Genomic DNA, 27647 nt, shown 5'->3' with positions numbered 1-27647 from the left:
CGATGGGTGCCGCATTCAGCCAGGCAGGATGAGCGATGGGTCCCGTATTCTGCCAGGCCGGATGGGCGATGGGTGCCGCATTCCACAGGCAGGATGGGCAATGAGCGCCGTATTCCACCAAGCAGGATGGGCGATGAACGCCATATTCTGTCAGGCAGGATGGGCGATGGGTGCCGCATTCTGCCAGGCAGGATGGGCGATGGGTGCCGCATTCTGCCAGGCAGGATGGGCGATGGGTGCCACATTCCGCCAGGCAGGATGGGCGATGAGCGCCGTATTCCGCCAAGCAGGATGGGCGATGAGCGCCGTATTCCGTCAGGCAGGATGGGCGATGGGTGCCGCATTCCGCCAGACAGGATGGGCGATGGGTGCCGCATTCCGCCAGGCAGGATGGGCGATGGGTGCCACATTCCGTCAGGCAGGATGGGCGATGAGCGCCGCATTCCGCCAGGCAGGATGGGCGATGGGTGCTGCATTCCACCAGGCAGGATGGGAGTGCTGGATTCTGCCAGGCAGGATGAGCGATGGGTGCCGTATTCCGCCAGGCAGGATGAGCGATGGGTGCCTGTTGTGAATTCTGTGGTCAAGCTCCCTCCTGTGGTCACAAGTGGTACTTCGGCTGATTCTGTCTATGGGCTTCAGTTGGTGGATGTGAGTGGTACTGCGGCTTCTGAGTTTCCTTCCTCAGGTAATGAGGTTAAGTCGTTAGGTGCTGCTCTATTTAACTCCACCTAGTGCTTTGATCCTGGCCTCCAGTCAATGCTCTAGTATTGGTCTTGCTTCCTCCTGGATCGTTCCTGTGGCCTGTCTGCTCAACATAAGCTAAGTTCTGCTGGTGTTCTTTTGTTCGCTATATTTTCTGTCCAGCTTGCTATATTGGTTTTTCTTACTTGCTGGAAGCTCTGAGACGCAGAGGGAGCACCTCCGTACCGTTAGTCGGTGCGGAGGGTCTTTTTGCCCCTCTGCGTGGTTGTTTGTAGGTTTTTGTGTTGACCGCAAAGCTATCTTTCCTATCCTCGGTCTATTCAGTAAGTCGGGCCTCACTTTGCTAAATCTATTTCATCTCTGTGTTTGTATTTTCATCTTAACTCACAGTCATTATATGTGGGGGGCTGCCTTTTCCTTTGGGGAATTTCTCTGAGACAAGGTAGGCTTATTTTTCTATCTTCAGGGCTAGTTAGTTTCTCAGGCTGTGCCGAGTTGCATAGGGAGCGTTAGGCGCAATCCACGGCTACCTCTAGTGTGGTGTGATAGGATTAGGGATTGCGGTCAGCAGAGTTCCCACGTCTCAGAGCTTGTCTTATGTTTTTTGGTTATTGTCAGGTCACTTTGTGTGCTCTGAACTTCAAGGTCCATTGTGGTTCTGAACTACCTATTCATAACAGGTGCCGTATTCCACCAGGCAGAATGGGAGATGAGTGCCGCATTCCGCCAGGCAGGATGAGCGATGGGTGCCATATTCCGCCAGGCAGGATGAGCGATGGGTGCCGCATTCCGCCAGGCAGGATGGGCGATGAGCGCCGTATTCCGCCAAGCAGGATGGGCGATGAGCGCCGTATTCCGCCAGGCAGGATAGGAGATGAGTGCCGCATTCCGCCAGGCAGGATGGGAGATGAGTGCCGTATTCCGCCAGGCAGGATGGGAGACGAGTGCCGCATTCCGCCAGGCAGGATGAGCGATGAGCGCCGCATTCCAACAGGCAGGATGGGGGATTATATTCCGCCAGGCAGGGTGGGTGCCATATTCCGCCAGGCAGGATGGGCAATGAGCGCCGCATTCCGCCAGGCAGGATGGGCAATGAGCACCGTATTCTGCCAGGCAGGATGGGTGCCACATTCCATCAGGCAGGATGGACGATGAGCGCCGGATTCCGCCAGGCAGGATGGGCGATGAGCACCGCATTCTGCCAGGCAGGATGGGAGATGAGTGCCGTATTCCGCCAGGCAGGATGGGAGATGAGCTCCACATTCTGCCAGGCAGGATGGGCGATCAGCGCTGCATTCCGCCAGGCAGAATGGGCGATGAGCGCTGCATTCTGCCAGGCAGGATGGGAGATGAGTGCCGTATTCCGCCAGGCAGGATGGGAGATGAGCGCCGCATTCCGCCAGGCAGGATGGGCGATCAGCGACGCATTCCACCAGGCAGGATGGGCGATGAGCGCCGCATTCTGCCAGGCAGGATGGGAGATGAGTGCCGTATTCCGCCAGGCGGGATGGGAGATGAGCACCGGATTCCGCCAGGCAGGATGGGCGATGAACGCCGCATTCTGCCAGGCAGGATGGGCGATGAGCGCCGCATTCCGCCAGGCAGGATGGGAGATGAGTGCCGTATTCCGTCAGGCAGGATGGGAGATGAGCACCGCATTCCGCCAGGCAGGATGGGCGATGAGCGCCGTATTCTGCCAGGCAGGATGGGCGATGAGCGCCGCATTCTGCCAGGCAGGATGGGAGATGAGTGCCGTATTCCGCCAGGCAGGATGAGTGCCGTATTCCGCCAGGCAGGATGGGCGATGAGCGCCATATTCCGCCAGGCAGGATGGGCGATGAGCGCCGCATTCCGCCAGGCAGGATGGGCGATGAGCGCCGTATTCCGCCAGGCAGGATGGGAGATGAGCGCTGTATTCTGCCAGGCAGGATGGGCGATGAGTGCCGTATTCCGCCAGGCAGGATGGGAGATGAGCGCCGTATTCCTCCAGGCAGGAAGGGAGATGAGTGCCATATTCCGCCAGGCAGGATGGGCGATTAGTGCCGTATTCCGCCAGGCAGGATGGGAGATGAGCGCCGTATTCCACCAGGCAGGATGGGAGATGAGCGCCGTATTCCGCCAGGCAGGATGGGAGATGAGCGCCGTATTCTGCCAGGTAGGATGGGCGATAAAGAGGTTGTCCAGAGAAAACAAATTCTCTCTAGTCATGCTTGATAGTGTCGGGGTCACACTCAGTCGAAGCAGCCTTTGGAAGTGGGGAATCACCAGAAATAATACACAAGACACGTCTTGTATAGTGTATCACTGGGAAGTCTCTGAAGCACGCCTGCCTTCAAGGTGCTATCCCTTCTTTATATAGTTGTTTCAGTAGGTTTAGTGGTTATACAAGTTTTGCATGTTTAAACAAAGAGACAAAACAGGAAAGAAAGAAAAGAAAAGAAAACAGTTTCGTGGGCGGCAGTTTCACAACAAACAGTACAAAGGCAATTCCACAGACAAGAAATACAGGATTTCATACTATAGCTAAAATGTCCTTGAATGGACAGGTCAATATTTATCACAAATTCTTTTTATTTTTGTTCATTGAGGTAATCATTTTTGTTCTGCTCTTCACAATCCCCCCTTTGACATATTCCATTCAAAACCTTGTCGATCATTTTAGTCATTCTTTTTGTGATATTAAAAAAAACTTTATATTCTCGCATCCATTACACAAAATTTCTTTGTGCATACCGAGATACCCTTGAGTACAACCTTGAATAATACATATATAATTACAATAACCATAACTGTATGTATTAGGCTTTGCATAATCCCGGTAACCCACCCACCGATCCCTGAGTCGTTGTACGTCTTTTAATTTAAATCTCATACTCATAGTACTATTCGGGTCTATATAATGACAGCAGGTGGGTCCGATGATTTGACACATACCCCCTTGTGAGGCAGTTAGGTAATCCAATACCAGGGTATGTTGGTTAGTGACTATTATAAGCTGATTCTGTACAGCTATACTAGTATTTAATATGTCCAATATAAAATCTGATCATCTAGATAATCCGTGGCTCTAACTAATTTATCCCACATTTGTGTTAACATAGGATAAATAAAAATGGTACTAGCAATTTTGTTGGGAATTCCCATTTGTACTATATGCGGCCTCCCCGAGGGACGTGGTGAGTTATCTGCAGCTCTTTTATACAGTGTGTGCTTGGGCACGGCTTGCATATTCACTTGTTTATTTGAAATTATGAAAGTAGCCGGGGTTAGGCGTCCTAATGTACAAGTACCCTTTATACCTACGGGAAGCCATTTATATGCTCCTTCTCCGCATATCCAAAATGTACCCTCAGGCAGATCCCACAAAGCTGAGTGCTGCAATACCAATCTGTGAGCCAAATCCACAAAACTAGATACATTCTGAAGCATACACCAAGAGGGTTTTTGTCCCAAGGGGCTACAGTACCCGGCTGCGGGATTCCCACATACATGCATTCCGTTGACATACTCATTGGATTCATTACAAACCAGGTTCCCCGGCTTACTTGTACAACTGTTTGCATCACCTTGGGGGAACAACTCAGAATGTTCCCATTTTCTATTATGTATGTATCTTTCCAATACTGTAGGTTTGAAAGCATCAGAGGAAGGGGTGGTTGTACTGAAACTGAGCTGTAGATTTTCAGTGGGGACCTGTCCTAAATCAGTTAATCCAGTCTTATTCCTAGGTACCCATTTTCCTCCCTTGAATGCTAAATATTGTAAGTTGTCTATTTTTCCTGTAAGATTGCCCTGCCACCAAGGAAATTCTACCCATCCCACAATTGGTATGGCGATTGTAGTATTCCATAGTCTAGTATTGCCAGGTTGGTTGTTGGCCAGGTTGTCTGAACAATTAGGCCAAGCGAATATTTCTTCAGCTGACACGGGAACTGCTAGAAAAGGTATACTTGTGGCTGATACTGGTGAATGGGTACAGATCCAACAATCTGCCAGGGGTTGCGTATTATTTAACAAGTCATGCACTAATTTTCTATGATGTTGTACGAATCTATTGTTCAAAGGGGCTAGAGAATTCAGTCTTTCCCATGCCTCCGTTGAGGTTAACATTATTAACATCAATATCATGAGTCTTATACTGCTTTTTTGCAATGGCTTGCATGTATCCATGATGCCTTTCCTTCAAGCTTGACTGCTGTTGGAGTTGTTAACAGGACTTGGAAAGGTCCGTCAAATCTCGGTTCCAGAGTCTTTCTGGTGTGTCTTTTCACGTAGACTTGATCACCAGGTTCCAACTTGTGGCCTCCTTCGAGATTTTCTGGATCTGGAAGGGAAGCAAAAACTTGCGAATGCACTTTACTTAAACGTTTTTGTAATTCTTGTACATAAGCAGTTAAAGTCTCAGTATTCAACATCAGTTGTTGTGGAAAATAACAACCCAAATTTGCTGCTCTACCAAAAAGAATCTCATGTGGTGACAGCTTAGCCTTCCCCCTTGGGGTGTTTCGGATGGAATACAGGGCAAGTGGTAGACACTCGGTCCAAGGCTTTCCTGTTTCTGCCATGGCCTTCTGGATTTTTAATTTTATTGTCCCATTTAATCTTTCCACTTTACCTGAACTCTGTGGATGATATGGAGTGTGAAACTGGTTTTCTACTCCCAACATTTTCATAACATTCTGGAATATTTCCCCAGTAAAATGGGTACCCCTATCTGACTCGATCACCTCAGGCATGCCGTAACGGGGTATCAGTTCATGTGCTATTTTAATGGCAGTAGTTTTTGCTGAGGCTTTACGAACTGGATAAGCCTCTGGCCACCCTGAGAACATGTCCACACACACAAGCACATATTCGTATCCATTGTACCTAGGAAGTTGGATGTAGTCGATCTGGAGTCTTTGAAAGGGATACAGTGGTCTTACATGATGCTTGGTTGGGGTTTTAATGGCCTGACCTGGATTGTGTGCCAGGCATATAGCGCATGCAGCACACATGTTCCGAGCAAAATTACCAAAGCCTGGAGCCAACCACCTTTCTTTTACCTTGAGCGTCATACCATTTGCGGACACATGCGTGGGTAGGTGGAGGTCACTTGCCACTGCGGGGTACCAGGCTCTGGGTAAACACAACAAAGTTCCTTTTTTCCATAATCCTTGCTGATCTTCTGCCCCTTTTTTCTGCCACTGCCCTCGTTCTTCGTCGTCTACCTGTTTCTGAGCTTCCTTCAATCTTTCCTCATCATCTTCAGAGCTATCTAGTGTGTGGGCATGATGTAAGGGTTTACGTGCTGCCTGTTTTGCTGCCTTATCGGCTTTATCGTTACCCCTGGCTTCCTCGGTGTCGAGTCTCACATGTGCAGCTACCTTTATCACCGCTATTTCTTTAGTTTCTTGTGCTGCCTCCAGAATCTGTCTAATGAGGGAGGCATGTTTAACAGGTTGGCCTGAAGCAGTCATATAACCTCTGGCTCTCCATATTACGCCAAAATCGAAAATAATGCCATGTGCATATCTAGAATCAGTGTATATGTTTGCTGTCTGATCTTTGGCTATTTTTAGAGCTTCAACTAATGCCGTAAGTTCTGCTTCTTGTGCAGACTGATTAGCAGGGAGAGGTTCTGCTTTCAGCACTTCATGCTGAGTTACTACCGCATAACCTGTATGAAATTGTCCATTCATATCTGCATATCTACTGCCATCTATAAAAAGTTCAAATGTAGCATTACAGAGTGGCTTGTCACGTACATTACATAAGCCCTGAGTCTCTTGTTCCATTAATTGTACACAATCATGCATTGACTTTGATGGGTCAAAGGAGTTGGAGAGTGCAGTTTCAAAGGAGTTGGAGAGTGCAGTTTCCTCAGGTATGGTACCCCCCTCAGACTCTAAAGGGAGCAAAGACGCGAGATTAAGAGTCTGAATCCTGGCAAAGGAAATGTTGGGCGGCAGTAGTAGGGAACATTGGAGACGGAGGTGTCTGGCCATTGAAATATGTTTAGGTTGGACCTGGTTAAGAATGCCATGTACATCATGAGTGGTCTGAACTAGAAGTGGGTGATCAAGAACAATCTCAGAAGCTTTATCTAATAACAGTGAAATTGCGGCTACTACTCTTACACAAGAAGGTGCGGCTCTAGCTACAGGGTCCAGATGAGCTGATATGTATGCCACAGGTCTCTGTTTGTTTCCATGTTTTTGTGTGAGCACCCCTGTAGCATGTGAGGATATCTCAGCTGCCATCAATTGAAAAGGTTTAGTGTAGTCTGGGAGTCCCAAAGCCGGAGCTGATACCAGTGCTGTTTTCAAAGAGGAAAATGACTGTTTAGCCTCTTCACTGAGTGAATATGGTGTGTTGGCAATACAGTCATATAAAGGCTGCATGAGTTGACTTGCATGTATGATCCACTGTCTACAGTGTGAAACAATACCTAGGAAAGCACGCAGCTGTTTGTGATTCCTGGGTTCAAGCATGTTACGTATGGCTTCCGTACGTTGAGGTGTGAGGTGTCTGATGCCCTGTGATATGCAGTGACCTAAAAACACGACTGTTTGTTGACAAGCCTGGAGTTTCTGTCTATTTACTTTACAGCCTTCTTGCGCTAGGAAAATTAAGAAATTAACAGTTGAGGTAACTGCCGTCTGCTCATCAGGGCAACAAATAAGTAAGTCATCTACATACTGTAGAATGACTACTCCTGGTTCTGGAATGAAATTTTTTAGCACGGTCTGCATTGCTTCAGAGTACAAAGTTGGTGAGTGTACCATACCTTGTGGCAATCTTGTCCATGCTAATTGTTTACCCTTGAATGTAAAGGCAAACAAATGCCAACAGTTCTTATGTAGTGGCACAGAAAAAAATGCGTTTGATAAGTCAATTACATATGCAGCAGTGCTGGGAATTTGAGACAGTAAGGTATGAGGATTCGGTACCACAGGGGTGACCGGTGCCAAAACCTTATTGATTTCCCGTAAGTCGTGCACCATGCGATATTTCACCATAGTTTCTTTGGAGGACACTTTCTTTTTAACAGGATATAAGGGTGTATTGGCGGGTGACCTGATTTCTACCAAAACACCTTGTAACACATAATCCTGAATTTGTTGAGAAATCGCCTGTTCTTGCTGGGCGCTGATGGGGTATTGCCTAAGCTGAGGTAATATGGTTCCCGGGGCAGTTTCTAACAGTATAGGAGCTACTGATAAAAATCCTACATCAGTGTCTCCTTTTGCCCATAGGCTGTCAGGAACCCGAGACAAGTCAATTTTTGCTTGTTGAGTGTAAATTTCGGGAAAATCCTCCATTGCCTGTATTCTAACATATGGTATATTGTCAGGATATGGTAAAAAGTCCTGATTTAAAATGGAGGATGTTGCTCCCGTATCTATCAGAAAAGGTACATTTTACCCTCAACTTCAACTTGTATTATTGGTCTTCTAGAAGGAAGAGAGACCTGCATAACTTTCAGTCATTCTGAGCTGTCTGTTTGATCAGGCACTGGGTTATTTATCCTATTTTTGGGTACAAAGGTTCCTGAATCTATATCTGCTTTTCTCTTCCTACATTCCCTTTGGAAATGTCCTGGCTTCTTACAGTAATGACAAGTAAACTTTTGATTAGCAGAGCCAGTATTAGCCTGTGCAATTCTTACTGGCTTAGAATTTTCTCTTAAGTCCATTTCTATCCCTACAGCTTTCTGTCTAGCCAGGTGTGGGTCTTCCAAGGTTCTCCAATCAGGGGTTGCGGCCTTAAGCTTTTCCTTCACTTTTGGAGACAATCCATCTATAAAGGTTTTTGTAACTAACCTCATCATTCCTGGAGCGGTTAGATCCATGCCTTCATCTCTGAAATTATTTTCTACACTTAGATAATATTCGTCTACTGATTGTCCAGATTTCTGAGCCACCACTCCCGTTGTTCCTCTCTGCTTCTGTCTCTCCCTCATGAAAACCATTAAGTGATCTACAAATTGTGTACCTGATTCTATCGTTTGTAAGGCACCATCTCCTGCTTGGGGCCTATGTACCTGTAGATTTGCTAATAGCTCCTGGAAGAGTCCAGGAGTCATTTTCATTCTACATAATTCTTCTCCATCTGCCCAAACTCCAGCGTGAGTCTGCATAATTTGCTGCATATATTGTGCAAATCTAACTGGACACTGGGTGGGATCTGGTGCGTTATGCAAGAGAGACATGCCTTCAGCGGGGGACCAAGGGAAATATTGTCGAGTTTGGTGATATCTAGTTCCCATTACTCCGTCAGCACCAGGTTCCCTAAAGGGTCTTGGTACTACCCTAACAGGGGCAAGTACAGCGCCATGTCTAGGTGTACCACAGGCTAGGCAATCATTTCTCCAGTCTGGATTTTGTTGTCCACAGTGCGGACATACCCATCCTCCTGGTCCGGCTAAACTTTGAGGTGGTGTTTGGAGAAAAGATGGGGCATGTGGGTTAAGGTATGGGGGTGGGGTATTTTTAGATTCCACATTTTGTTTTTCTCCACAGCCTGTGGGTCTAATACACCACTTTTTACTCTGTTGATTATATGTCCATCCCTCATTTTCTGCTACCCTAGAGACATCAATCAATGCTTGGATCTGATCTATCCATTTCTTGTCTCTGATTATGCCTTTTTTCCTTTCCTGAATTCCTTCCCATAGTTTTCTACTAAAAGCTTCTGCCCTAGTAACTCCAAACTTACTAAAAATCTTTTTCAGCCCCTTAATGGCATCTTCACCACTTCTCTCCTTTATGATAGTATAGATATCTAATTCTTCTGGTTCCGACTTTGTTTGCTTATTCCCCATTTTCTTATCCTGAGCTTTCTTGCCCTAGGTGGCGTTTGGGTATGAGAATACCTCGTTACCTTCTTCCTAAGGAGCTAGGATGTCTTTTTCTTGCCCTAGGTGGCGTTTGGGTATGAGAATACCTCGTTACCTTCTTCCTAAGGAGCTAGGATGTTTAAACTGTGTTGATGTAAGAAAATCCTGATTCCTACACCTATAGCAAACAACACAAATGCAACCAGACAGAAAAAGAAAAAGAACATACAACGTATCTTGTCCCAGGCTAATTTATCTGTCCTGGGCTTATACTATCACATACAACGTATTCTTGTCCCAGGCTAATTTATCTGTCCTGGGCTCATACTATCATACACTTATCCGTCACCAGGTTTTTGTCAAAGACAGGATCAGAGATTGAACATAGGCGCGGAGGTCTCCCCGAAAGGACGCAACCACGTTGCCCAGTGGGACAGTCACTTCTTCTGTTTCAACCCCCTGGGCGGCTTATAGGGCTATTCCCAACTTCCACACACCTTCTATTCACATTCACTCTCATTCAATGCCGTTCTCCGTGAGGTGATCAATTCCTAAATAGTTCAAGAACCCGAGCTATAGGTATCCTCCTCTACTAGAACTACCCGCTAAAGAACACGACACAGAAAATCTTACGGACAGTGCAGGGCAGATATAAGAGATCTAACAGTGTCTCTTACCTGGCCAGGTTTTTGTTCATCTGCCGTCCATTATCCCAGATTCTCTTTTCGTTCGTATTCTGCCGGTGTTCTTGAAGGAATACACAGACCTCGGGTCCCTGTTCGGGCGCCAGGAAATGTCGGGGTCACACTCAGTCGGAGCAGCCTTTGGAAGTGGGGAATCACCAGAAATAATACACAAGACACGTCTTGTATAGTGTATCACTGGGAAGTCTCTGAAACACGCCTGCCATCAAGGTGCTATCCCTTCTTTATATAGTTGTTTCAGTAGGTTTAGTGGTTATACAAGTTTTGCATGTTTAAACAAAGAGACAAAACAGGAAAGAAAGAAAAGAAAACAGTTTCGTGGGCGGCAGTTTCACAACAAACAGTACAAAGGCAATTCCACAGACAAGAAATACAGGATTTCATACTATAGCTAAAATGTCCTTGAATGGACAGGTCAATATTTATCACAAATTCTTTTTTTTATTTTTGTTCATTGAGGTAATCATTTTTGTTCTGCTCTTCACAATAGCATTGTTATAAGATAGTTTCTTCTCATTAATAGTATTATGTAAACCTATACATGTACTCTAGGTTTGAGTTGCTGCAAATTACCGTATTTTTCGGACTACAAGACGCACCGGACCATAAGACGCACCCCAAATTTGGGGTGAAAATTGCAGAAAAAAAGATTTTTTATAAGATGGGGGTCCGTCTTATTGTCCGAATTTACAGTATCTTACCTGAGGGATGGCGGTGGCAGAGCAGGGTCACAGGAGGCAAGGTGTCGGCAGAGGTGGGGTGATGCTGGGATGAGGAGGTGCTGGGATGAGGAGGTGCTGGGATGAGGAGGTGCTGGGATGAGGAGGTGCTGGGATGAGGAGGTGCTGGGATCAGGAGGTGCTGGGATCAGGAGGTGCTGGGATGAGAAGGTGCTGGGGTCAGGAGGTGCTGGGATCAGGAGGTGCTGGGATCAGGAGGTGCAGTGAGAGGTATGGCGTGAGAGGGGTCCCTGGCTTACCATGCAGGCTTACCTAGGTGGCAGAGGTGCGGTGGCAGAGGTGCGGTGGCGGGGGTGATGCAGCAGAGCCGGGTGAATCCTCTTGTTATCGGTGGGCGCGGCCATCTTCCTGAGGCCGCGCGTGTGCAGATGAAGCGCTCTGCTCCCGGGGCTTCAGGAAAATGGCTGCGGGAGGCCGTGCGTGCGCAGATGGAGATCGCGGCGGCCATTTTCCTGAAGCCCCGGGAAGCAGAGCGCTCCATCTGCGCACGCGCGGCCCCCGGAAAATGGCCGCCACCACCGATAACAAGAGGATTCACCCGGCTCTGCTGCATACCGGGCCTGCTGCATCACCATACCGGGGAAAGGGACCCCGCTTACTGCGCCTCCTCTGCCGCCACACCCCCGCAACCGCACCTCTGCCACCGCACCTCTGCCACCTAGGTAAGCCTGCATTGCGACTATTAGACGCACCCCCCATTTTCCCCCCTTTTTTGGGGGGGAAAAAGTGCGTCTTTTAGTCCGAAAAATACGGTATGTTCTCCTCATCGACTAAAAATACCCCTCAAAATTTCTAAGAGGAGATCTTTTATCTATCTGTACAACATGCAGCGTGACTTCTGCCAGAGTCCTAAGACACAGTGGCAGCACCATCAGTCAGACCCTCAGCGAAAAGCAGATTATGTCTCTTAAAAAAAATATATGTAAAAGAATAATTTGCTCCATATATGACCTGCACAACTGATTAGGCTGTAATGGCCACATATAAAGCGAAGTCACCACAGCAGCCGGGATACACCAAGAAACACTTGTGGGACCTAATACATTGGCTGCATAAGCAAGGATCGTTATTTGTTCTTTTTTAAAGGTTGAAGATGAAGACATAAAAAAGACATAAAAAAAGTTTTCAGTGAGACCTGAAGGATTTAGTGCGGGTCTACATGTGAGGACTTTGCTGCAGATTGCGATTTGCTGGGGAAACAATGTGTGAACACACCCTGAAAGAGATCAACGTGCAATTACTCTTCACTGATATCACACCAAGATGTATAATTATTGAAATAAAAATTCAGCTCATACACTGTGTTCCAAATTATTATTGGATTTAAGTGTCATAAAAATGTAATTGTTTTGTTTTTCAAATAAACTCGTGGATGGTATTGTGTCTCAGGGCTCAATGGATCACTGAAATCAATCTTAAACACATGTGATAAATAGTTTTCCAGGTGATTCTAATTAAAGGAAAACTACTTAAAAATTATGTTCCACATTATTAACCCCTTTCTGACATTAGACGTACTATCCCGTCGAGGTGGGGTGGGCCCCTATGACCACCGACGGGATAGTACGTCATATGCGATCGGCCGCTCTCACGGGGGGAGCGGGGCCGATCGCGGCCGGGTGTCAGCTGCCTATCGCAGCTGACATTCGGCACTATGTGCCAGGAGCGGTCACGGGCCGGCGGTATAGGGAAGCTTCCCGCAGGGAGGGGGCTCCCTGCGGGCTTCCCTGAGCCCACCGCAGCAACGCGATGTGATCGCGTTGCTGCGAGGGTCTCCTCACCTCCCTGCTCCAGGCCCTGATCCAAAATGGCCGCGGCATCCGGGTCCTGCAGGGAGGGAGGTGGCTTCACAGAGCCTGCTTAGAGCAGGGACTGTGAAGCCTGCAGCACTGTAAGTCAGATCGGTGATCTGACAGAGTGCTATGCAAACTGTCAGATCATCAATCTGTGATGTCCCCCCCTGGGGCAAAGTAAAAAAGTTAAAAAAAAAATTTCCAAATGTGTAAAAAAAAAACAAAAACCTAAATAATGAAAAAAAGAAAAAATATTATTCCCATAAATACATTTCTTTATCTAAATAAAAAAAAACAAACAATAAAAGTACACATATTTAGTATCGCCGCATCCGTAACGACCCGACCTGTAAAACTGGCCCACTAGTTAACCCCTTCAGTAAACACCGTAAGAAAAAAAAAAAAGAGACAAAAAACAACGCTTTATTATCATACCGCCAAACAAAAAGTGGAATAACACGCGATCAAAAAGACGGATATAAATAACCATAGTACCGCCTGAAAACTTCATCTTGTCCCACAAAAAAACAAGCTGCCAAACAGCATCATCAGCAAAAAATAAAAAAGTTATAGTCCTGAGAATAAAGCGATGCAAAAATTATTATTTTTTCTATAAAATAGTTTTTATCGTATAAAAGCGCCAAAACATAAAAAAATGATATAATTGAGGTATCGCTGTAATCGTACTGACCCAAAGAATAAAACTGCTTTATCAATTTTACCAAACGCGAAACGGTATAAACCCCTCCCCCAAAAGAAATTCATGAATAGCTGGTTTTTAGTCATTCTGCCTCACAAAAATCGGAATAAAAAGCGATCAAAAAATGTCACGTGCCAGAAAATGTTACCAATAAAAACGTCAACTCGTCCCGCAAAAAACAAGACCTCACATGACTTTGTGGACCAAAATATGGAAAAATTATAGCTCTCAAAATGTGGTAACGCAAAAAAATATTTTTTTGCAATAAAAAGCGTCTTTCAGTGTGTGACGGCTGCCAATCATAAAAATCTGCTAAAAAACTCGCTATAAAAGTAAATCAAACCCCCCTTCATCACCCCCTTAGTTAGGGAAAAATTAAAAAAATGTATTTATTTCCATTTTCCCATTAGGGTTAGGGCTAGGGTTAGGGCTTGGGTTAAGGCTACAATTAGGGTTGGGGCTAAAGTTACGGTTAGGGTTTAGATTACATTTACGGTTGGGAATAGGGTTGGGATTAGGGTTAGGGGTGTGTCAGGGTTAGAGGTGTGGTTAGGGTTACTGTTGGGGTTAGGGGTTTGTTTGGATTAGGGTTTCAGTAATAATTTGGGGGGGTTTCCACTGTTTAGGCACATCAGGGGCTCTTCAAACGCGACATGGCATCCGATCTCAATTCCAGCCAATTCTGCGTTGAAAAAGTAAAACAGTGCTCCTTCCCATCCGAGCTCTCCCGTGTGCCCAAACAGGGGTTTACCCCAACATATGGGGTATCAGCGTACTCAGGACAAATTGGACAACAACTCTGTTACCCTTGGGAAAATACAAAACTGGGGGCTAAAAAATAATTTTTGTGGGAAAAAAAAAAGATTTTTTATTTTCACGGCTCTGCGTTATAAACTGTAGTGAAACACTTGGGGGCTCAAAGTTCTCACAACACATCTAGATAAGTTCCTTGGGGGGTCTAGTTTCCAATATGGGGTCACTTGTGGGGGGTTTCTACTGTTTAGGTACATTAGGGGCTCTGCAAACGCAATGTGACGCCTGCAGACCATTCCATCTAAGTCTGCATTCCAAATGGCGCTCCTTCCCTTCCGAGCCCTTCCATGCGCCCAAACAGTGGTTCCCCTGTTGTGAATTCTGTTGTCGGGCTCCCTCCTGTGGTCATGAATGGTACTTCGGCTGGTTCTATCCATGGAATTCCTCTGGTGGCTGTGGGTATTTCTGAGTTTCCTTCCACAGGTGACAAGGTTAATTCGTTAGCTGGCTGCTCTATTTAACTCCACGTAGATCTTTGCTCCATGCCACCTGTCAATGTTCCAGCATTGGTCTAGTTCACTCCTGGATCGTTCTTGTGACCTGTCTTCCCAGCAGAAGCTAAGTTCCTGCTTGTTTTCCTTTGGTTTGCTATTTTTCTGTCCAGCTTGCTATTTTTGATTGTTGTCTTGCTTGCTGGAAGCTCTGGGACGCAGAGGGAGCGCCTCCGCACCGTGAGTCGGTGCGGAGGGTCTTTTTGCGCCCTCTGCGTGGTCTTTTTGTAGGTTTTTGTGCTGACCGCAAAGCAACCTTTCCTATCCTCGGTCTGTTCAGTAAGTCGGGCCTCACTTTGCTAAATCTATTTCATCTCTGTGTTTGTATTTTCATCTTTACTCACAGTCATTATATGTGGGGGGCTGCCTTTTCCTTTGGGGAATTTCTCTGAGGCAAGGTAGGCTTTATTTTTCTATCTTCAGGGCTAGCTAGTTCCTTAGGCTGTGCCGAGTTGCATAGGGAGCGTTAGGAGCAATCCACGGCTATTTCTAGTGTGTGTGATAGGATTAGGGATTGCGGTCAGCAGAGTTCCCACGTCCCAGAGCTCGTCCTTTATTATCAGTAAGTATCAGGTCATTCCGTGTGCTCTTAACCATCAGGTCCATTATAGTCCTGACCACCAGGTCATAACATTCCCCCCACATATGGGGTATCAGCGCACTCTGGACAAATTGAACAACAAATTTTGAGGTGCAATTTCTCCTGTTACCCTCGGGAAAATACAAAACTGGGGGCTAAAAAATAATTTTTGTGGGAAAAAAATTTTGTTTTATTTTTATGGCTCTGCATTATAAACTTCTGTGAAGCCCTTGGTGGGTCAAAGCGCTCACCACACATCTAGATAAGTTCCTTAGGGGTTCTACTTTCCAAAATGGTGTCACTTGTGGGGGGTTTCAATGTTTAGGCACCTCAGTGGCTCTCCAAATGCAACATGGCGTCCCATCTCAATTCCTGTCAATTTTGCATTGAAAAGTCAAACGGCGCTCCTTCCCTTCCGGGCTCTCCCATGCGCCCAAACAGTGGTTGACCCCCACATATGGGGTATCAGCGTACTCAGGACAAATTGTACAACAACTTTTGGGGTCCAAATTCTTCTCTTACTCTTGGGAAAATAAAAAATTGGGGGCGAAAAGATAATTTTTGTGAAAAAATATGATTTTTTTATTTTTACGGTTCTGCATTATAAACTTCTGTAAAGCACTTGGTGCGTCAAAGTGCTCACCACACATCTAAATAAGTTCCTTAGGGGGTCTACTTTCCAAAATGGTGTCACTTGTGGGGGGTTTCAATGTTTAGGCACATCAGGGGCTCTCCAAACGCAACATGGTGTCCCATCTCAATTCCAGTCAATTTTGCTTTGAAAAGTCAAATGGCGCACCTTCGCTTCCGCGCTCTGTCAAGCGCCCAAACAGTGGTTTACCCCCACATATGGGGTATCAGCGTGCTCAGGACAAATTTTACAACAACTTTTGGGGTCCATTTTCTCCTGTTACACTTGGGAAAATAAAACAAATTGGAGCTGAAGTAAATTTTTTGTGAAAAAAAGTTAAATGTTCATTTTTATTTAAACATTCCAAAAATTCCTGTGAAACACCTGAAGGGTTAATAAACTTCTTGAATGTGGTTTTGAGCACCTTGAGGGGTGCAGTTTTTAGAATGGTGTCACACTTGGGTATTTTCTATCATATAGACCCCTCAAAATGACTTCAAATGTGATGTGGTCCCTAAAAAAAATGGTGTTGTAGAAATGAGAAATTGCTGGTCAACTTTTAACCCTTATAACTCCCTAACAAAAAAAAATTTTGGTTCCAAAATTGTGCTGATGTAAAGTAGACATGTGGGAAATGTTACTTATTAAGTATTTTGTGTGACATATCTCTGATTTAATTGCATAAAAATTCAAAGTACATGAAGTACAATATGTCACGAGAAAACAATGTCAGAATCACTGGGATCCGTTGAAGCGTTCCAGAGTTATAACCTCATAAAGGGACAGTGGTCAGAATTGTAAAAATTGGCCCGGTCATTAACGTGCAAACCACCCTTGGGGGTAAAGGGGTTAAGCAGGCCACAGGTTTCAAGCAATATGGGAAATAAAAAGGATCTCTCTGCAGCTGAAAAGCGTTAAATAGTGCAATGCCATGGAAAGGTATGAAAACATTAGATATTTCACAAAAAATTAAGAGTGATCATCATAATGTGAAGAGATTTGTGACTGAAACAGAGCACAGACAGAGTTCATGCAGATAAAGGCATAATGAGGAAGGTTTCTGCCAGACAAATTCGTTGGATTTAGAGAGCAGCTGCCAAAACACCATTACAAAGCAGCAGTTATTTGAAGCTGCTGGTGTCTCTGGAGTCCCTTGAACCTCAAGGTGTAGGATCCTTCAAAGGCTTGCTGTGGTGCATAAACCTACTATTCAGCCACCCCTAAACAGTGTTCACAAGCAGAAACGGTTGCAGTGGGCCCAGACGTACATGAAGACTAATTTTCAAACAGTCTTGTTTACTGAGGAGTGTCGAGCATCTCTGGATGGTCCAGATGGATGGAGTAGTGGATGGTTGGTGCATGGCCACCATGTCCCAACAAGACTGCAACATCAGCAAGGAGGTGGAGGAGTCATGTTTTGGGCCAGAATCACGAGGAAACAGGTGGTAGGGCCCTTTAAGGTTCCTGAAGGTGTGAAAATGACCACTTTCTTCCATGGTATAAAAAGCAGAAACATGCCTTCAGAAGCAAAATCATCTTCATGCTGACAATGCCCCATCTCATGCTGCAAAGAATCCCTCTGAGTCATTGGCTGCTATGGGTATAAAAGGAGATAAACTCATGGTGTGGCCACCATCTTCTCCTGACCTCAACCCTATAGAGAAGCTTTGGAGTATCATCAAGCAAAAGATCTATGAGGGTGGGAGGCCGTTCACATCAAAACAGCAGCTCTGGGAAGCTATTCTGACATCATGCAAAGAAATACAAGCAGAAACTCTCCAAAAACTCACAAGTTCAATGGATGCAAGAATTGTGAAGGTGATATCAAAGAAGGGTTCCTATGTTAACATGTAACTTGGCCTGTTATGATGTTTTGGAGTTAAATAGCTTTTTTTGTTCAGTGAATGTGACCTCCTAATGCTACAAATGAGCATTTTCAGATATTTAAAACATATCAAATGTTTAGAATTTCTACTGTTCCTAATAATTTGGAACAGTGCATTTTGAGTTTTTATTCATTTTGGAGATTATACTTTTATCATTGGGAGGTTTCTTCAATAAAATTTGATGTATACTATAACGGGTGATGACTAGTGTTGAGCGATACCGTCCGATACTTGAAAGTATCGGTATCGGATAGTATCGGCCGATACCCGAAAAGTATCGGATATCGCCGATACCGATATCCGATACCAATACAAGTCAATGGGACACAAATATCGGATGGTATCCTGATCAGTGGCGTAACTACCGCGGTCGCAGCGGTCGCCACTGCGACGGGGCCCGGCAGGTCAGACCGGCAGCGATACTACATAGCGGCGCGCACTATCCCTCCAGCCGGCCCTTTAAATGTTCCTGTATGCTCGTGTTTAGTTGCTCCCACTGACAAGGGCCACCCACGGCGGCCGGCGTCAGTGCGGGTCGCGGGAGCAATGAGCATGGCCGCGGTCTTTGATCCTGCCGCCTGCGTGTGCTCGTCTGCTGCTGCTGCCCTTGCGAGCGCGGGCAAGCAGGAGACCCCGCGTGCACACTGCTATATTTGAAAAGGCTGGCGCGCAGTAGGGCGCGCGCCTCCACCTGTGTCTGACGCTGGCCGGCCTGAACCAGCGTCAGAGAAGACTGCGTGCTCGCCAATGCTGCCTGGCTGCGGCCTGGATCCTCTACAGCCGACGCTGGAACCTCCACCTGTGTGTCTGACGCTGGCCGGCCTGAACCAGCGTCAGAGAAGACTGCTCTGCCTCTCACCAATGCTGCCAGCCTGCCTGGGATCCTCTACCGCCGATGCTGGGACCCGACCCACCTCAGCCCTTTATCCTACCTCCCCCCCATCTCAGGGACCTGGGTAAGTCCCACGATGATTTTTTTTTTAATGTGTATATACAGCAGTTGCACCTATATAATGTGTAAAGACTGCTATATACACATTATATAGGTGATACTGCTGTATATAATCACTGTATCACCTATGTAATCTATGTATAGCAGCCTATATACATTATATAGGGAATGCTGCTACTAATTTATATAGATTGTATAGGTGACACTGCGGTGTGTGTATATATATATATATATATATACATATATATATACACCCGTACATATATACACAGCAGTATCACCTATATAACGTATATACACATCAGTAGCAGTATTCACTATATAATGTATATAGACTGCTATACATACATTATATAGGTGATACAGTGATTATATACAGCAGTATCACCTATATAATGTGTATATATATGTCTATATACATTATATAGGAAATACTGCTATTGATGTGTATATTCGTTATATAGGCCATACTGGTGTGTGTGTGTGTATATATATATACACACACACACGTACATATATACACAGCAGTATCACCTATATTTAACGTATATACACATCAGTAGTAGTATTGCCTATAGAATGTATATAGACTGCTGTATATACAATATATAAGTGATACTGGCTGCTTCTGTATATAATGATAGTATCACCTATATAATGTATATACAGCAGTCTATATACATTCTATAGGCAATACTGCTACTGATGGGTATATTCGTTATAGGTGACACTGCGGACGGTGTATGTATATATACACACACATACCCAGCAGTATCACCTATATATAACGTATATACAGTAGCAGTATCTCCTGTAAAATATATATAGACTGCTGTATATACAATATATGTGATACTGGCTGCTTCTGTATATAATGATAGTATCACCTATATAATGTATATACAGCAGTCTATATACATTCTATAGGCAATACTGCTACTGATGTGTATATTCGTTATAGTTGACACTGCGGACGGTGTATTTATACACACACACACAGCAGTATCACCTATATATAACGTATATACAGTAGCAGTATTTCCTATAGAATGTGTATAGATTGCTGTATATACATTATATAGGTGATACTATCATTATATACAGCAGTAGCAGTATATATAACGTGTATCCAACATTTGCAGTATCATCTGTGTAATGCATAGACTACTTCATATTCGTTATATAGGTGATACTGCTGTATATAGTCGCAGTATCTATCTATATAATCGTCTAAGGGTCACTTCCGTCTGTTTGTCTGTCATGGAAAGCCGGCCGCGACCAATCCTCGACAGGCACAGTCCGGCCACGAATTGGCCCCTCCCTACTCCCCTCCAGTCAGTGCCCCCATAGCGGTTTAGCAGTCCGTTAAACGGACTGCGTTACACCGTGGCATAACACGGTGTAATGCAGTCTGTTACCGCTGCTATTAACCCTGTGTGACCAACTTTTTACTATTGATGCTGCCTATGCAGCATCAATAGTAAAAAGATCTAATGTTAAAAATAATTAAAAAAAAAAAAAAAATCGTGCTATTTTCACCTTTCGGTGCCTTTCCCGCTGCTCCTCGCGACGCTCCGGTCCCAATATATTTAATATATGGAGGACTATGTGGAGTGTATAATACTAAATGGAGGACTGAGGAGTGTATTATACTATATGGAGGACTATGAGGGGTGCATTATACTATATGGAGGACTGAGCAGTGTATTATACTATATGGAGCACTACGAAGAGTGTATTATGCTATATGGAGCACTATGAGGAGTGTATTTTAATATACGGAGCCTGAGGAGTGTATTATACTATATGGAGGACTGAGGAGTGTACAATACTATATGGGGGACTATGGGGAGTGTATTATACTATAAGGAGGACTATGGGGGTGCATTATACTTCTTATATGTCTCCCCATGACTTCTATGTTAGCCCCTGATGAGTATAATGGTTTATTTTCTTTTATACATTACATAACAATGGCAGTACGGGGGACAAATATATACCAGGATGGGGCACCGGATAGTTATGCAACTGAGGTCACACTATACAACTTTGCAATAAAGCTATAGTATGCGAAATTAATAGGGAAAATGTGAATTTGGGTGGAAAATATTTTGGCATGGTGGGGGGCCCCATTTAAAAGTTCGCACCGGGGCCCATAACTTTGTAGTTACGCCACTGATCCTGATGGTTCCCAGGGTCTGAAGGAGAGGAAACTCTCCTTCAGGCCCTGGGATCCATATTAATGTGTAAAATAAAGAATTAAAATAAAAAATATTGATATATTCACCTCTCCGGCGGCCCCTGGACATCACGCGGGTAACCGGCAGGCTTCTTTGTTTAAAATGAGCGCCTTCAGGACCTGCGGATGACATCGCGGCTTCTGATTGGTCGCGTGCCGCCCATGTGACCGCCACGCGACCAATCAGAAGCCGCGACGTCATTCTCAGGCACTAAACTCCTCATTCTAGGAATTTAGGACCTGAGGAATGACGTCGCGGCTTCTGATTGGTCACGTGGCGGTGCCCCCCCGAGGAACAGCGCCCTCCGCTTCCCCACCCGAGGAACAGCGCCCCCCGCTTCCCCACCCGAGGAACAGCGCCCCCTAGCCTCCCCACCCAGCCAGCAGCCTATGCACATAACATAACCCTCCTTTCCCAAGCAGCCCCACTAAGTATCACCCTTGTTTCCCCACACAGACCCCCAGTAGGTCACATCATTCTCTTCCCACGCAGACCCCACTACTGCACCCAGCCCACGAAGGTAACATCACCCCCTCCTGCCCCACACATTACAGTCTCCCTGTTCCCGGTGCAGCCCCCATGTAGGAACGCCCACTGATCCGCCCGCCCCCTCACACTGAGCCCTGTGTGTGTGGAGACCCCGCTCCTCCTCAGTCAGTGTCATCTCTCAGACCTCAACACCAGTAGTCAGTCACTAGGATACGGCCCCGCCCCCCGGTGACGTCATGCCCTCATAGAACACCGGCAGGCTAGGCACAGGTAACACTTCCGGGTCGTAGCTCCGGCCGAGAGACTTCCGTCAACAAGGTGAGTGCGCCGTCCGGGGTCTGTTGTCACCGCGGGGAAGAAGCGCGGGGCACGGAGGGCACCGGTCACCTGTGGGGGCAATGTGCCGAGTAACGCATCCTCCGCTTCTACTGGCTCTCACGTGTTTATAGTGCTGCTGCGTATTCCCAGGTGCGTGCGCTGTGTCCCTGGAGAATTTATAGGGGTCCAGGCTGCCCATAGAGGCCCGAAACATGAGCAACAAGATGGCTGCTGGTGATAGAGGGGGCACTGGTGGTCAGGTGATGGCTGCTGGTGATAGAGGGGGCACTGGTGGTCAGGTGATGGCTGGTGATAGAGGTGCGCACTGGTGGACAGGTGATGGCTGGTGATAGAGGGGCGCACTGGTGGACAGGTGATGGCTGGTGATAGAGGGGCGCACTGGTGGACAGGTGATGGCTGGTGATAGAGGGGCGCACTGGTGGTCAGGTGATGGCTGGTGATAGAGGGGCGCACTGGTGGTCAGGTGATGGCTGGTGATAGAGGGGCGCACTGGTGGACAGGTGATGGCTGGTGATAGAGGGGCGCACTGGTGGTCAGGTGATGGCTGGTGATAGAGGGGCGCACTGGTGGTCAGGTGATGGCTGGTGATAGAGGGGTGCACTGGTGTTGAGGTGATGGCTGGTGATAGAGGGGGCACTGGTGGTCAGGTGATGGCTGCTGGTGATAGAGGGGGCACTGGTGGTCAGGTGATGGCTGGTGATAGAGGGGCGCACTGGTGGTCAGGTGATGGCTGGTGATAGAGGGGTGGACAGGTGATGGCTGGTGATAGAGGGGTGCACTGGTGTTGAGGTGATGGCTGGTGATAGAGGGGGCACTGGTGGTCAGGTGATGGCTGCTGGTGATAGAGGGGGCACTGGTGGTCAGGTGATGGCTGGTGATAGAGGGGCGCACTGGTGGTCAGGTGATGGCTGGTGATAGAGGGGTGCACTGGTGTTGAGGTGATGGCTGGTGATAGAGGGGGCACTGGTGGTCAGGTGATGGCTGCTGGTGATAGAGGGGGCACTGGTGGTCAGGTGATGGCTGGTGATAGAGGGGCGCACTGGTGGTCAGGTGATGGCTGGTGATAGAGGGGTGCACTGGTGGACAGGTGATGGCTGGTGATAGAGGGGTGCACTGGTGTTGAGGTGATGGCTGGTGATAGAGGGGGCACTGGTGGTCAGGTGATGGCTGGTGATAGAGGGGCGCACTGGTGGTCAGGTGATGGCTGGTGATAGAGGGGCGCACTGGTGGACAGGTGATGGCTGGTGATAGAGGGGCGCACTGGTGGTCAGGTGATGGCTGGTGATAGAGGGGCGCACTGGTGGTCAGGTGATGGCTGGTGATAGAGGGGTGCACTGGTGTTGAGGTGATGGCTGGTGATAGAGGGGGCACTGGTGGTCAGGTGATGGCTGCTGGTGATAGAGGGGGCACTGGTGGTCAGGTGATGGCTGGTGATAGAGGGGCGCACTGGTGGTCAGGTGATGGCTGGTGATAGAGGGGTGGACAGGTGATGGCTGGTGATAGAGGGGTGCACTGGTGTTGAGGTGATGGCTGGTGATAGAGGGGGCACTGGTGGTCAGGTGATGGCTGCTGGTGATAGAGGGGGCACTGGTGGTCAGGTGATGGCTGGTGATAGAGGGGCGCACTGGTGGTCAGGTGATGGCTGGTGATAGAGGGGTGCACTGGTGTTGAGGTGATGGCTGGTGATAGAGGGGGCACTGGTGGTCAGGTGATGGCTGCTGGTGATAGAGGGGGCACTGGTGGTCAGGTGATGGCTGGTGATAGAGGGGCGCACTGGTGGTCAGGTGATGGCTGGTGATAGAGGGGTGCACTGGTGGACAGGTGATGGCTGGTGATAGAGGGGTGCACTGGTGTTGAGGTGATGGCTGGTGATAGAGGGGGCACTGGTGGTCAGGTGATGGCTGCTGGTGATAGAGGGGGCACTGGTGGTCAGGTGATGGCTGGTGATAGAGGGGCGCACTGGTGGTCAGGTGATGGCTGGTGATAGAGGGGCGCACTGGTGGTCAGGTGATGGCTGGTGATAGAGGGGCGCACTGGTGGACAGGTGATGGCTGGTGATAGAGGGGTGCACTGGTGTTGAGGTGATGGCTGGTGATAGAGGGGGCACTGGTGGTCAGGTGATGGCTGCTGGTGATAGAGGGGGCACTGGTGGTCAGGTGATGGCTGGTGATAGAGGGGGCACTGGTGATCAGGTGATGGCTGCTGGTGATAGAGGGCACTGGTGATCAGGTGATGGCTGCTGATGATAGAGGGGCGCACTGGTGGTCAGGTGATGGCTGCTGATGATAGAGGGGCGCACTGGTGGTCAGGTGATGGCTGATGATAGAGGGGTGCACTGGTGGTCAGGTGATGGCTGCTAGTGATAGAGGGGTGCACTGGTGGTCAGGTGATGGCTGCTGGCGATAGAGGAACGTACTGGTGGTCAGGTGATGGCTGGTGATAGAGGGGCGCACTGGTGGTCAGGTGATGGCTGGTGATAGAGGGGCGCACTGGTGGTCAGGTGATGGCTGCTGGTGATAGAGGGGCGTGGGGATGGCTGGTGATAGAGGGGTGCACTGGTGGTCAGGTGATGGCTGCTGGCGATAGAGGAACGTACTGGTGGTCAGGTGATGGCTGGTGATAGAGGGGGCACTGGCGGTCAGGTGATGGCTGCCGCTGATAGAGGGGTGCACTGGTGGTCAGGTGATGGCTGGTGATAGAGGGGTGCACTGGTGTTGAGGTGATGGCTGCTGGAGCTGTTGATATAGGGGCACCTTGGTGGTTAGCTGCTGGAGCTGGCTAGGAGGTCAAGCTCACAGACTTCCACTCTATTAAAGACCGGGCTCTGCTGCTTGGTTCCAGAAACCTTTTCTCTATTTTCCCGGGTCCCAGCTGTCAGACCCCCTGTGATCGGTAAGTTATCCCATATTTTACAGGATGCTTAGACTTCTATGTTGAGTAACGTGCCGCTCCCCAGCCTTCCGGTTTCTTGTTTGCCAGTGGGTTGAGCTCTTCTAATGATTGACAGCTTAGACCAGCGTCACGGTTTATCTGCTGGATCAGACTCTGTGCTGTCCAAAGACAACGTCCGCTGAAGCACAGGACCAATGGAACTAACCGAATATAGCGGTCTGCACGTCTTCAGAGCAGCGATGGTAAACTCTATAGTGGAGTAAGCGCTCCACATATGACCGAACAGTGTTTGCATTGTAACGCATGCGAAATCACCATGTGAACATGGCCCTGTTCTTACGTGTCCTCGTTGGGAGCACAGTGTATGCGATGCGCTCCTGAAGATTGACAGGTCGGAGCGGCAGCATGGCTGTCTGATGCTACTGGAGCAGCACGGGGACACGACCTCTCCCCGAATCACGCATTCAGCTTTAGAGTAGTGATTACAGTGCTACATTGGACAGAACGTGCGAGTCCTGCAGGACGGGCGGCAACCGAGACAATGCGCATTAAACAAGAATATTAAGAAAACATTTTTGTGAATGTAGATCATTTTTAATAAGATTACTATTGCAAAGTTTCTTCTGATATCCCAGCGCTTTGTAATTTTAACATTGATGTTGACACCTCTCCTTTAATTGACAAATTGTATATTTTCCACCGCTAACGGAGCAAAGACTTAAGTGTTTTAATGTTGTGTGCGTTCTCACTGCTCTGATGAAATTGGATATTATCTGCATTCTACTTCTTAGTCCTTATTCTTATATTTATATATTTCCTGTGATTTTCTCATTTGTCTCGCCATTCGGTATTATATAGAGGCTTAGTACAGATCAGGTACAACTACTTTTCCTTCTTTATTATATTTGTATTTTAAAATCTTGTTCAACTTTTTTTTTTTTTTTTCTTTCCAGCTTTTGGAGAATAAATCAACAGTGAAATCGAGATGATGTCTACAAGTAATGTATAATTCCTCTGAAATATCTTTTCTGCGTAAAAGGAAACCCGTTATCTTCTCCAGGCTCCCAAAACACCACCATATCCTTGATATTCTATCAAACCAGCACCTTTTGGTGGCTTATTACTTTGTCACCATGACATGGTTTTTATACCTTGGCCGGTGATATGCGAGTTAGGCCGGGGTCACACTTGTGAGCGCAATGCGAGAAACTCGGGGGAGTCTCTCGCATCAATACCCGGCACTGCGGCCGGCACTCGGGACCAGAGCGTTCAGTTGGATAGAAATACATGCAGCCGCACACTACGGTCCCAGTGCCGGCGGCAGTGCCGGGTATTAAGGCGGGAGACTCGTCCGAGTTTCTCGCTTTGCACTCGCAAGTGTGACCCCGGCCTTAGAGGGTGACTACTCATGGGGGCGTTGATTTCCCCGGATTGTTTATCTCCCGGATCATTTTATCGTGCCCCCATGGGCATGATTAAACAAATGATGCAAGGAACGATCGGATGCTGTACATTTAACCGTGTGTGCAGAATTCTTATAAGTAATCACCCACATAGTGGTACATGTATATCTGCTGGATAGACCAATTAGAGAGAAACAAAAACCAATATAATTGACCCGAATAATCAATCTGAACATCAATAATTGGTAATAAAACATCTTTATTATTTGTACAAATGGGTACTTGGTGGCAAAAAAAAAAACGAGAACACACATGCAATAAAATGCAAAACACAAAACATGAGTGGTGAGCGCCACACTTCCTCTGCAGGACTAGTTTTTGACCCAGGTATGAATTGCACCCCTAATTTTTGCATATTTATAAACTATGTACTCTATATATGTACAGAGCACATGCAATATATTATCGATACCTCAAATATTTGTTATAGGCCTAAGGTTCTGTGCTATCATTTCTTGCATGTCCCTGACTTAACATCACAGACGTTGTATACGCTATATGAGCCCAGTCTCCGTATCCCTGACACTTCTGATTAGACGTATAGATTGGGGTGACCATTGATATCCTGTACACTGCTTTATAGTCACTTTCTCTCCTGTGCTCTCGTTTTTCTTTGCCACCACGTGCTCCTTTGTACAAATAATAAAGGTGTTTTATTACTAATTATTGATGGTTAGACTATTTAATCATGTCAGTTCTATATTTTTTTTTCCCCATGGGCATGAGCAGCATCACCGCTGGTTCCTGGCTTTCCTCCATGACCATGAGCAGTGAAGCTGGGTGATCTATCAGTCTCAGATGCTGCTGAGCCGTGATTGCTGACAGCGTACGCACCCAGAGGAGATTCTGAAGAAATGCCCAGCTGCACAGCAAGCAGAGATTTCACATATTGCTCTCCAATGCAGCAAATGTGAGTACCTCTGCAAAGGCTGGACGCAACACAAAATGGAAATGCTCAGCAGAAACGGGGACTTACAGTCATGGCCAAAAGTATTGACACCCCTGCAATTCTGTCAGATAATACTCATTTTCTTACTGAAAATGATTGCAAACACAAATTCTTTGTTATTATTATCTTCATTTAATTTGTCTCAAATGAAAAAAACACAAAAAGAATTGTCCTAAAGCCAAATTGGATATAATTCCACACCAAACATAAAAAAGAGGGTGGACAAAAGTATTGGCACTGTTCGAAAAATCATGTGATGCTTCTCTAATTTGTGTAATTAACAGCACCTGTAACTTACCTGTGGCACCTAACAGGTGTTGGCAATAACTAAATCACACTTGCAGCCAGTTGACATGGATTAACGTTGACTCAACCTCTGTCCTGTGTCCTTGTGGGTACCACATTGAGCATGGAGAAAAGAAAGAAGACCAAAGAACTGTCTGAGGACTTGAGAAACCA

General features: G+C 46.9%; 1 protein-coding gene and 1 long non-coding RNA gene across 3 annotated transcripts in view; one reads left to right on the top strand and one right to left on the bottom strand.

Annotated features, from left to right (window-relative positions):
- Positions 1-2998: 2998 nt before the first annotated feature.
- LOC138662709 (uncharacterized) lies at positions 2999-12226 on the bottom strand. Its single transcript, XR_011318058.1, has 3 exons — positions 12106-12226; positions 10204-10452; positions 2999-5029 (listed from the first exon to the last, which is right to left on the bottom strand). It is a non-coding gene; the product is annotated as an uncharacterized lncRNA (long non-coding RNA).
- Positions 12227-21319: 9093 nt separating this feature from the next.
- The window catches only part of TAF7L (TATA-box binding protein associated factor 7 like), a 54524-nt gene continuing 48196 nt past the window's right edge, over positions 21320-27647 (top strand). The window contains exons 1-2 of one of the 2 annotated variants that reach the window (XM_069748594.1): positions 21320-21863; positions 25730-25774. In XM_069748594.1, the coding sequence (XP_069604695.1) occupies positions 25762-25774 (13 nt within the window). In that variant the 5' untranslated portion in view covers positions 21320-21863; positions 25730-25761. Of the gene's footprint in view, positions 22014-25729; positions 25775-27647 lie in introns of both variants that reach the window. The other variant, XM_069748595.1, reaches the window with a different exon arrangement.

Source organism: Ranitomeya imitator, chromosome 2 (assembly GCF_032444005.1).
Source record: "Ranitomeya imitator isolate aRanImi1 chromosome 2, aRanImi1.pri, whole genome shotgun sequence".
In the NCBI taxonomy this organism is placed as follows: domain Eukaryota; kingdom Metazoa; phylum Chordata; class Amphibia; order Anura; family Dendrobatidae; genus Ranitomeya; species Ranitomeya imitator.
This window is presented reverse-complemented; position numbering and strand designations above follow the sequence as displayed.